General features: G+C 34.1%; 1 protein-coding gene across 1 annotated transcript; it reads right to left on the reverse strand.

The window, feature by feature from the left end:
• Positions 1–8,040: 8,040 nt before the first annotated feature.
• On the reverse strand, positions 8,041–11,803 carry LOC123679775 (endoplasmic reticulum resident protein 44). Its single transcript, XM_045617261.1, has 5 exons — positions 11,554–11,803; positions 11,352–11,427; positions 10,935–11,297; positions 10,128–10,517; positions 8,041–8,811 (listed from the first exon to the last, which is right to left on the reverse strand). Exons 1-5 carry the CDS (start codon positions 11,614–11,616, stop codon positions 8,492–8,494), a joined length of 1,212 nt encoding a protein of 403 aa, XP_045473217.1. The 5' UTR covers positions 11,617–11,803; the 3' UTR covers positions 8,041–8,491.
• Positions 11,804–12,432: the final 629 nt, after the last annotated feature.

The raw sequence follows: 12,432 nt of genomic DNA on the forward strand, positions 1-12,432 counted from the left end.
TTCGCTCCTATACAATTTGAGGTTGAAAACGGTGGACATGTTTCTCTTGCCTGATAATGAGTTTTCCGCAATACATAATATAGAATAACCATAAATAATTCCTGTATTATATGTGTATCTTAAGTATTTTTAACAGAATCGATCTTCTGCTTTATTTCAAACAAAAAATATAATGCAAATTTCACGCTAGGAGAATATCTCTAATAATCATTAAAAAATCTAGAGAAGCATTGACTCGCTATCGCGCATTTTTGAGCGCTTGTTTTTTCATGAGTCCAGGCGTCCAGGCGCATTCTGGCAATTTTGCCGAGGCGTCAAATTGAAGGGTATGGGCGCAAAAACAGTTAATAAAGCAAGACATACTTTTTGACACAAAAATGTTTACTAAGTGAAAATAACTTTTTTTTGGAGTAAAATAAAAGATTGCCAAGCTCAAATTTAATTGGCATCGGATAGACGCTTTAAACTAATCGTGAAAATAAAAATAGGTAAAGGGTGTTTTTTTTAGAGCTATAGAACTTTAAATTGCAATAAAACAACGATGGATTATTCGATTGACATGAATTTTATTTATCCGCAAGATAATGTTGTGGCATTACATTTTAAATATGATTTCAGGCATATGACCGCCACGGCTGGCTCGGATGTAGTCCAATCTCAACGTCTAATTCTCGATTACTTTTTCCAACATTTGTGGCCGTATATCGGCAATAACACGGCGAATGTTGTCTTCCAAATGGTCAAGGGTTTGTGGCTTATCCGCATAGACCAATGACTTTACATAAACCCACAGAAGTAGTCTAGCGGTGTTAAATCACAAGATCTTGGAGGCCAATTCATAGGTCCAAAACGTGAAATTAGGCGGTCACCAAACGTGTCTTTCAATAAATCGATTGTGGCACGAACTGTGTGACATGTTGCGCCGTCTTGTTGGAACCACAGCTCCTGGACATCATGGTTGTTCAATTCAGGAATGAAAAAGTTAGTAATCATGGCTCTATACCGATCTCCATTGACTGTAACGTTCTGGTCATCATCGTTTTTGAAGAAGTACGGACCAATGATTCCACCAGCCCATAAAGCGCACCAAACAGTCAGTTTTTCTGGATGTAATGCCCGCTACTCACGAAGCGTTTCTTCCAGCGTTTGGTAGCTAGCGTCGAAGAGATTCCAGTCAGACAGCTCGGGACACGGCCGTACGACTGTAAATCAGAGTATGAACTTGACTGCCCGACTGGAATCTCTTCGACGCTAGCTACCAAACGCTGGAAGAAACGCTTCGTGAGTGGCGGGCATAACGGAGTTTCGACATACACTTGAGGATTAGCTTCACTCCAAATGCGGCAGTTTTGTTTGTTGACGTAGCCATTCAACCAGAAGTTCGCTTCATCGTTAAACAAAATAAAATGGACGTAGTGCGCGATACGTATTCCGTACAGAACCATTATTTTCGAAATACAATTGCACTATTTGCAAGCTTTGTTCAGGTGTGAGTCTATTTATGATGAATTGCCAAATCAAACTGAGAATAAATCACTGGACAGCTGTTAAATCGGTCGGCATCTTGAACAGTAATGCCAACTTAAAGTTATATACCAAACAGTCAGTTTTTCTGGATGTAACGGAGTTTCGACATACACTTGAGGATTAGCTGCACTCCAAATGCGGAAGTTTTGTTTGTTGACGTATCCATTCAACCAGAAGTGCGCTTCATCGCTAAACAAAATTCGCTTATGAAAATCGGGAACAACGGCAATCTCATTTTGGGCCGATTCGACGAATCTACGCCTTACTTGATGATCGTTTGGCTTCAATTCTTGAATTGCCAAACCAAACTGAGAATAAATCACTTGACAGCTGTTGAATCGGTCGCCATCTTGAACAGTAATGTCAACTTAAAGTTATATACCTCGAAATAAAACACCCTTTATATGTAACTACTAAAATGTAGTTTCCTTTGAGCACTTCGTCGTCTTTTCACTTTAGAGCGTCGTTCTTTTAAAAAACTCCGTTTTTTGATAAAATCGACACAATGCATTTCGATAAATTTGAAGATGTGATTTAATATTCAAAAATACGATTTCATATAATATGGAAAAGATGTCTGAGAAGAATAACATTCGCTTCTTCAAAAAAAATCAAGAACCCGTTGCTCACAAAAAAAATACCGAATTATTGAATCGAAAAACTTTCAAAAATATTTGGCAATAAATGTTTGTTCTACAGGCCCCTAAGCAGTCGAAACTAAATTTTTGTGGTATATAACAAATCATAACAAGTTTATAGCAGTCAATACATTAGAATTAGACAATACGCTCTATTAGTGATGACCAGGGCCGTCGCTAGCCAAATTACCGCCCTAGGCAAATACCCAATTTGCCGCCCTAACAGTCAACTCTGCAGAATGCAAAAAAATTATTTTGGGTTATCGGGGTCTTCTACCGAAATATGAAAAAGTTGAAGGCGACAGTTTGTAAAATTTTAATTATAATAACATAGAAAAAATATAAACAAAACCAACAAGTTCAAACTTGTACAAAAAATGAAAATCATTTTAGGATTGGTAAGGAACAATAATAGGAATACATAATATGAATGACTAGAACAAAAAATATCTTTCCGGAAAAAATATTCAACGAATTATTCAAAAATTAAGTTTTCGATCATTTGAATAAATGATCGAAAAGTTAATTAATTAAATGTCAAAATTGGCATTTAAGGATTGGTAAAAACGAATAATATACATGACGAGTATAAATGAACAAATGTAAAGATAGAAATACATAATATAAATGACTAGAAGAAAAATATAAGTACAATATATCTACATATAATGAGATAAGTTGATTAGTGATACAAATCTAGAAATATTACTCAGAAAATTCAAAGAACTCTTTAGAAATTAACTTTTCGAGCTTTCATTTTTGCAAATTTGCTCACAAGTTCTTTGATATCTAATGATTCTGCCATTTCAGATTCAATGGATAGATGCTACATTATTTCAAATTCGAATGCGCCCACCCCCAAAACTAATTAATTTGATAAAAAATCATGTGTGAAATTCTTTGAAATTAAAAAAAAAGTATTCAACACTTTCTTCTTGGAATTCGGATTTCTGAAAAAAATTGAAAATGCCGCCCTCCAATATTTGCCGCCCCGGCAAAATGCCAATTAGGCAGCCTCCAGAGCGGGCCCTGATTCAGTATTTAATTAAGAAAAAGTTCTTCAAGGGGCAATTGAAAGTTCCGGGCGAGGGAAGTATGAGATCGTTTTAGAAAAATATTATCTTGAAATTTTTGTTTTCTCTTTCGGCACCTTACATTTTGAACATGTGAATTTTTGTTCATAAAGTAGAATATCGTAACTGAATCTAAGCGCCCCAATTTTTCTCCAGGGGGCGCCTGGACAGTTTTGGGGCGCACTACTACCACCCCGGAAACGTACCTGAAAGAAACACGGATCATATTTCTTTGGGAACATTATACCTATTTTGAAATAAATGAATATGATTTTTTCTATTAAGTCTATCTCATCATCCGACGCTTCGAACGTAGGTACTTCCCAGTGCCGAAAAATGATAATAATAAGGAAATGATGAAAATAAAGAATTATAGAACTTACCTTCAGTAATCTACTTTGAAATCCTTAAATCCAAAGGCAAATCGAAAAATTCAGAATATAACACTCACTTTGCACATACAGTACGATCAAAAAAATATTCTTATATAATGGAACGTGGTATAGAATAAAATAAACTTATCAGATATGTATTTCTTAGGAAGGATGAGATGGAAATGATGAAATGGAAACGTTTCTCGTATATTTTGCATTCATCTGGGAATAGGCATTCTGGTTGAAGAATTGTAGACAAAAATATCCTCGCTACCCTAATAAAGCAATAAAATTGAGCATTGTAGCAAAGAGAAGCCCGACACGCCTGATTAGTACATGTGTTTTTTAGCATCAATATCTCGTAAACAGTAAACAGCTGTGAGAGGGTTTACACGACATCTGGATATTTATGAGTTGTTGTGTATAATGCGGCACCTCTGATAGTTTAAAATGTTGATTAAATTGTCTGTATATTTTCGTGTTGTTTCTAACCGATTTAAATCTCATTTCTTACTTTGAATTTCTACACATATGATTTTTGTTGATCAAGATTGAAATGCCGCCCCAGAATTTTGCCGCCCTAGGCGGTCGCCTCCCCTGCCTACCCCCTAGCGACGGCCCTGGTAATGACGTCACACACCGCCATTTAAGTTCTCCTGTCAGTGTTCGGAATCCAAACAAACAAATTCTCATTCAAATTGGTACGTTGTAGTTGAAGAAATTGGCTTATTTTGATAAATAAGATTATTTAAGGAACGATTTTACTATTAATTGATAGAAGGAACGAGATTAATGCCAGTAAGTTCGAACTTGAAGTTCAACTAATAATAAACACGGCTTTTTACAAAATCTGGGGAATGATACAGGATTCAAACTTACTGGTATTAACCTCGTTCCTTCTGTCTATCAGTTAATACTGAAGTCGTTCCTCAAATACTCTTATTTATGAAAATAAGCCAATTCCTCCAACGACACCGTACTAATTTGAATGACAATTTATTTGTTTGGATTCCGAACACTGACAGGAGAACCAAAAATGGCGGTGTGTGACGTCACACTAATAGAGCGTATTAGGAATTACGACGGCAAAATTTTATTTTGACGGGGAGCCAAAAAGTGTGGGTCTGCGTGAGCTGTTATATAGATACCACAAAATTGCATAGTGGTTGATAAATAACTATTCATTTTAAACGTAGAATTGACTGAAATATTAAAAAATATAGGTTCTCATTTGAGAATCTAATTAACTCATGAACCGTTATGTTTATATACTCAAGGTATGGCATATTGCTGAAATTGCCATCGAAAGAGCTATCTAATGATGCAATAATATACTGGGTGTTCCATTTGAAATAAGGAAAATGGTAGTCTGTTTCCGTTATAACCGGAAGTTGTAGAGATCTGAAAATATTTTAGGTAGAAAGATCATTGCTTCAATCCCTGACATGCAAATTTTCATCACAAAATTATGGTTAGTTTTCCATAAACGCCATCGCGGTGAATTACTCTGTTTCTGTATGTTGGAGTGGTTTATTGCAGTGAGTCAGTTACGTCACTGATCCCTCCACCATAACATTGCACCACCCTATTTTTCGAATTAGTAAGGTCCAGAGTAATGAAGGGCTATAGGCAATCTTATTTCTTCTATCTGTGCCACACTGTGTTGCATATCTTTGTTTGTCTACTGAGAGGTATTGGGGATATTTTGGGACATTTAGAAATTGTTCGCATGAGGAATTTTTTTTTTGAGACGTTATATGCACTATCTGAAGAGATCTTCAAACTCCATTGGAAATCTCATTTGTTCTGATCTATGCCATGTGTTTGTTTGCCTCAAGATTCAGATCATCGTCTTAGGTTGCCTGAAGGTTTGGTCGACAGTTATACTGCACGCCAACTCGATTCTTTTTATTTAAATAAATGGTGACATCCTCATATTTTGGGGGGAGGATGGTCTGGTGTTTGAACCACCCAGGGAAATCATTCATAGAAGTCCCTGATATGTCACAAAGAGATATCCTAGGAACACCATTCAGAGAAGTCCCTGGGATGTCACAAAGGTACATCCCTTGGACATCATTCAAGAACTAACTCCCTGGGATGTCACAAAAAGACATCCCTGGAACATCATTCAGAGAACACTCTGATGGGATGTCACAAAAAGACATCCCAGGAACATCTTGATAATAGTCGCATGCAGCAGAAATTTGGCGTTCTATGAAAGTTCTATTTATTATATGTTCTGCAATTATAGGTTCAATATTGCGAGATCTCGTACTTAATGTTGAAATGTTTTTGTGGTCGCTGGGTTTTTTCTATTTTTTTTTTTAGATTTTCCGAGTCCCAAATGCGACAATCCTGCTTATTAACATAGCCTTCAAGGTAAAAATATGGGCCATCATCAGAGAAGGTCCGGATAAAATTGATGAATTTCAAGGACCGAATCAACAGAAGACAAATTATTCCACCTGTTTCACTATTCCTGGCCGAGAAGGTGTTTCACGAGGATCCAAAAGTACTTTTGCTTTGCGATCTGTGAGATAAAAAAAAATATGTTTTTTTTTGTTGTTGAAGGCATCGACTGCTACTGTCATTACCTCTAACCTAACCATCACCAGACATGTACAACATCCATGACCTAGCCAGGATTCGAACCAGGTCCCTTCGGCACCACAGGCGATTCTTCAGTCCATTGTACTACCAATGCATATCTTGTTCAGCTATGAATGAATTTTCATTTTCTCTCAATGTTAACCACAATCCTTCAATAGCCAGATATTTGTCTAGAGAAAATAAGCCTTTGGCGTATCATCAAGGATACAACTATTGATAATATCCTAAAAAATTAAACCAGTATGGACTGTTTTTTTTTTGGAATATTGTTTTAGGATGTAATAGATGCCAACTTAAATGGGGAATAATATTGGATTCAACAATATCGGAACCTTAATGATGATATCTAAGGGGTTATCCATTAATCACGTGAGGCTTGAAAGGGGGGGGGGAGGGGTTTGATAAAAATCACGAAAATATCACAAGGGGGAGGGGGGGTGTAGTAAGATATCACGTGTATTTATTTTTTCGTCAAACGCGCGATTTTTAAACAAATATTAAGCGGCACGGCGCGGCGTGTAGTGACCTTGACTACATTAAATATATTCATGTACTAGTACAATACATGTTTTTCCTATGATTACACTCTTCGTTTATTATTATTGTTATGGCAATCAAAAAAAACTTGCAACCTGGTGTAGACATTTTTATTATGGTCCTTAATTTCAGAAGAAAGATTATAGTTTATACCTGTATTTAAATTAAGATAATATTCAGAAAATTTCAAGATTCGTTGTAGGTACTAAAAATACACGTGATGTTGAGAAGGGGGAGGGGGGGTGGTCTTAAACCTCACTACGTATCACCAATGGGGGAGGGGGGGTTAAAAAATGCCAAAAAAAAGATCACGTGATCAATAGACAACCCCTAAGAAATTTGGTTTCAGCAGCATGGATGCCCTGATCTCTAGTTTTAGAATTTTTGTCTCCTTTGATTATTTTTTCTGCTTCTTCTTCATACGTTAGGACAAAGTCCTGTGTTTTCTATAATATTCCTCATTCCTGGGATGCAGAGGTCCAACTTTCATACCAGCGCTTTGGTGGTCTCCCTGGAAGTCTTGCGGTGTTAGGCCTTTCCGTTTTTGCTATTTTGGGCAGTCGGTTATCAGGCATCTTATCCACATGGTCTCTCCAATTTCTGCGCCTTATCCTTTTTCTGCGGTATTGTCAAATGTGGAGGCGGAATTTATTATCGACTCAGTTAAAGGGGAAAATAATTTTGAGTATAACATTTGATATTAATTGATTAATTCATAATTTTCCGAATTTGTCAATCATGTAATTTAATTTTTAGAATAAACATTTTAGGCAATATTCGAATCGCTGCTGCATTGTATCCTCGAACAGAACAAGCTCGAATAACAATTATGAGATCAACGTGAAATAAAAAAAAAACATCCTTCTCGTTTCGTACAAATTGCAATTTAGACCAAATAATTTCTAACGCAACTATTTGTATCTCTCTTTCTTCAATATTGTAAAGAGAATTGTTCAAATGACCGCATCATACTATCTTTATTCAACTAATAGGATTTGGATATTAGCATGTAAACAGAGAGATAGAGAGGCAGACATGCTCTGTTGTAGTAAATGAGAGCCCTTTCCAAAATTACACTTTCATTGTAGGTCTAGCTTTTCAGCTGTGAAGGATAACTCATATTTGAAAATTGAGATTTACTACTAAATATTGCAAAGTTTATACTTGATTATCAAGTGTCACAAGACATGTAATAAGTTGGTGTCACAATAAATTGTTATTATCATTTTTAATACACTAATGTATTTCAGACAGTTAATTAAAAAAAAACAATTCGTGTTATACATTCAACAATACAATTTGACAAAAAAAATTTTATTGAAAATTTTTGTACAGACCCAATCCGAAGATTTTGTTTGAAGCCAATTAATTACAGTAAAAATTTCAATAAACACTTCATAGAAAGCTCTTAATATTCAATAAAAAATTTTGTACAGCTTCAACAAAATGTATATGCACAGAAAAATTAAGAAAAAAAACTGGTACCTGTTTTTTTCTTCAAGAATAATTACAAATATATTTCCGAAAACAAAAATTATTTAAAGCTTGAAAATTAGCTGACAGTTTGTGACCTTCGTTCTTCACAATTAGATAAAAAAGTGAATTCGATCTAATCGAATATTTTGGAATAATATACTCATTCCCTATTGTTGAAATCAAAATTTCCTGTAAATAAAAAAGTAGATATCGATAAGAAAAAAAGGCCACAAAATCTGTTCTTTCACTTTTTTTACAACTCATCTCTGAGCAAGGTGTATCTATTTTTACTGGGAGCCAATTTCTTGAAGGTACTTGAAGGTGGTGTTGTGTCAGGTATTTCATTTGTTCCTTCTGAACCATAGTGGAATTCTCTATGAAGTTTTCCAGAATACAAATCTTTGATGAATTGTTTCAGTTTACCAGGAATTTCAATATCTTTATAATTTGGAAAAAGATACATATGTCTGAAACTGTCTATCGCTATCAAGGGTAAATCTTTCTCACTTTTCCCTAGATGATGTAAAGGATGCGCGAATCTTTTCCCATCTGCTGTCAGGAAATTTATGCTCTCTGAAAAACAGAAAATTTGTAAAACTCAGAAAAAATTCCATGGAAAGTTACTTGTGGTGTATGTACCATTCAAATTATTAGCATAACTGTGTGATTAACTCATATATTTTTCAAGTAAAGACTTCAACTTTTAGAGGTATGCACATTCAATAATTGAAACACATGAAAATAACGATGATAGCTTTTTTAAATAAATAATTTTTTAATGAATCCACCAGGTCGAGAGGTATACACTCAAAGAACTCTCTTTAGCCATTGATCATCAAGACATGACAAAACTAATTCTAGCTTATTAACTAATGATTTAGAAATAATGGAGAGTGGTCACAAATTCGGTAACAAACCAACTTTTGGTAGATCAGATATTCGATCAAGGAAGCCATGTCCAATAACTATCATAACCAAAGAGATTCTTTTAGTTTAGATCTTAACAATAAAACAGAAGTTCCCACAATATATTTAGCTTTCAAATATTTTTCATTCATTGGGAAACAAAAGAACAATAGGAAGTTTACTCGGAAAACATTAATTTCAAATGACAAAATGAAAATAGTAGCCTCAAATTTGGGTTGAGTTGAATTTGAAATGAGTGTTCATCATTAACCAGCTTTTGGAAGAAGTTGATACCTCAGTGTAGTACATTATGAGGGTGAATTAATATAACAATAATAATAATTAAGAAGTAAATATATCAAAGATCAGGCAAACACATCAGTGACACTAATCAAATTTGAAATCCGAACAATCAGACGAATGGTAATAATGTCAATCAGTTAATACTGTCACTGAAAGGTGTTAGCCATACATTTCAATATTTCAACGTAAATTATTTCATTTGAAAATGATAGAAATTAAGAGAAGTCTGTGTATTTATCTTCGGAACAAGCAATCAGAAAGAAATTATTCAGGGTTAAAAGGTCAAACGTTGAGATGCTTTTTTTCTTACTATTACCAATTTGATTAACTACTGAGACACCATTGGATCTAATAATAATATTGTTTTGACTCTTGAAAGAAGCTCCTCATTACTGCAAATTATCATACCGAATGCCATAAAAATTAATTTTCAGATAATTAATTAAAAACTGATGATTTCTAATGACTTTTGAATTCTGTCTTAAAAATGACACCAAGTTACAATATAGGCTCAAAAGAAATCAAAATTCTAATTTTTACCTCAAAAACCAATTGTGAAAATTTTGATGGTTTAACTCTAGTTCACCCTGTGGCGTGTAGATTAATTCTGCTCAAAGAGTCTATATTATTTTGTAGGTCTTCGTGAAAAATAGTAGAAAAAAAAATATTTGTGTACGTACGTTTTTCTGAAATTAGATCTGTTGTCACAATCTCACTGTACTTCTTAATGCTATCTTTGTCATCTGGGTGATGGAATAGAATGAGGAATGGTAAACCTTCTTCTGTGAGCTCTTCGGCATTTTCAAATGTAATTTCCCTCACAAGAGGAACACACATCTCTGACATCCAAATGTGCATTTCATCAAAATTGGTTAATGAACCGTTGTATGTTATATCCAAATCATTAGATCTATCTTTATCTGGCCGGAATACAATGATGGGATGACCAGGAGGATGCATTTGTTGAGAAGCTTCACCAAAGCCTACATGGAATTGGCAATCTTCTTTGAGATTTGTTGCTACCCTTCGGAATATACTATATTCGGGTTGATCTCTTCTGTCAAAATAACCTGATAAAATGTTGTGATTAGATTTTTCATGCATTGAGCAATACTTAATTTTGTATTGATCTCCTTCTTTGAACAAAGTTAGCAATGAGATATTGGCTGAATTAACTTGAAGGTAAATGTATACTGGTAAAAGTATAAAATTATTAAGTATTTAAGTTATTATAAATTCTAGCTATGATGGCATATTTTTATTCACTATAGAGAATAAAAGAATTAAAACTGATGAGAACAATAATTTCCATCTATAAAATTGAAATCTAGGGGCAAATAGTGAATTCAAGAGTATTATAAGGATAGAAATGATGTCTTTTGAAATATATCAGAATTTCAAATGATGTATCATGGAATATCAAAAATTTGTTAACTAAATCGAACACACAAAAATTACAATATAGCAAAGAAAGTGGAAAATCATACCAATTATGATCCTTTTATTTGATTCAAGTGTTGTGAGTTCACTGAGGCTGGAGAATTCTTTAATGGGATCTTCCAATTGATTTTTTACAAATTCAACAAAATGATCAACTGATCTTTGTCCTCTATATTCCCTTTTAGCGGGCTGCCCATTTCTGATGATCTTGAGTGTAGGATATTTTGTAATGTGAAATCTTGATGCAACATCTTTTTCTTTATCACAATCAACTTTAGCCATTACCACCTTACCTGCATCAGGAAATTCTTGCTTTACTTTATCCGCTGCCTCATCAAATATTGGCATCATTATGTTACTGAATCTGCACCATTCCGCATAAAAATTTATAAAAACTAATTCATTTGATGCTGAAAATAAATTAAGAATTAATTTTGATTTAATTATATGCTTGAAATTAGTACCTAAAGTCATATCTAAATTCTGCTGATTCAAATCTACTGCTCCACTATTTGTTGGGTTATAAAATACATAAACTACCTGAAAACAAAATTATTTGGTGATAGCAGAATTATAAAACTTGCACGAAGGTCGTTCTTATCTGTTAGAAAATTCAACAAATCATACATAATAATTAAACAGCCTGAATTATATGCAGGTCCTTACCATAAGCATGAGAATTATTACTCCCCTATCATTATCAAATATCCTTATTTTACCTATATGCATGATTGAAAATACTGTAATAATAGATTGAGTTCAGTTTCTTTCGAAATTTATGATTAACTTTGTTACTTGAAGATTTAACTAACACAAAACACAGTTTAGTGAGTAGCGACAACTAAACGTCACCCAACACCGACCTCTGTTGCTGCTTGACATTTCTAATAAGAATTTTGACAACTATTACGAATTGCGACTGACGTCTTTGACAAGAGTCAGAGAACAATAATAATCATAGATTAGTAATTGTTACTCTTTCACGTTTCGTGACCTACGTTTTGGTCAGAATCGTGAGGGTATTCTAAGGGTCAGAGTGGTCAGACACACACTACCATGGGAAGTAGAGGAGAGCATTGTGGTCAAAATATTTGTAGCTGTGATTATAATGCTATATTGAATTCTTCGTTGTATCAATTTGTTTCGAGGCTCGTTTGAAATAATTCGTTGATAATTCAATAAAGTCTTCACTTTATATTTTCTTCTCTGGTACATCTGATTATTCTAATCTTAACGCTCTATCTGATTACAATAGCGGTATGACTTTGACTTAGAGTCAAAAAAATTGTCGATTGTACAATAAGCATTTTCACTGACAGAACCATATAAATTTAATTATGATCAAAGTCCTCATTCATTGAAAAATACCAACCATAACATATCATTGCTAATTTGAATACGATATTTTTTTCTTCTTGGAGAAAAAAACGCCTTTTTTTTGTTGGATTATACTCGTGATCTAGGTATATTAGGTACGAAAAGGGAAGAAAAAAGAGGAAATATCTATAGATTTTCTCTTCGGAATTTCAACGATACATCATTGAA

Source organism: Harmonia axyridis, chromosome 5 (assembly GCF_914767665.1).
Source record: "Harmonia axyridis chromosome 5, icHarAxyr1.1, whole genome shotgun sequence".
Lineage (NCBI taxonomy): Eukaryota > Metazoa > Arthropoda > Insecta > Coleoptera > Coccinellidae > Harmonia > Harmonia axyridis.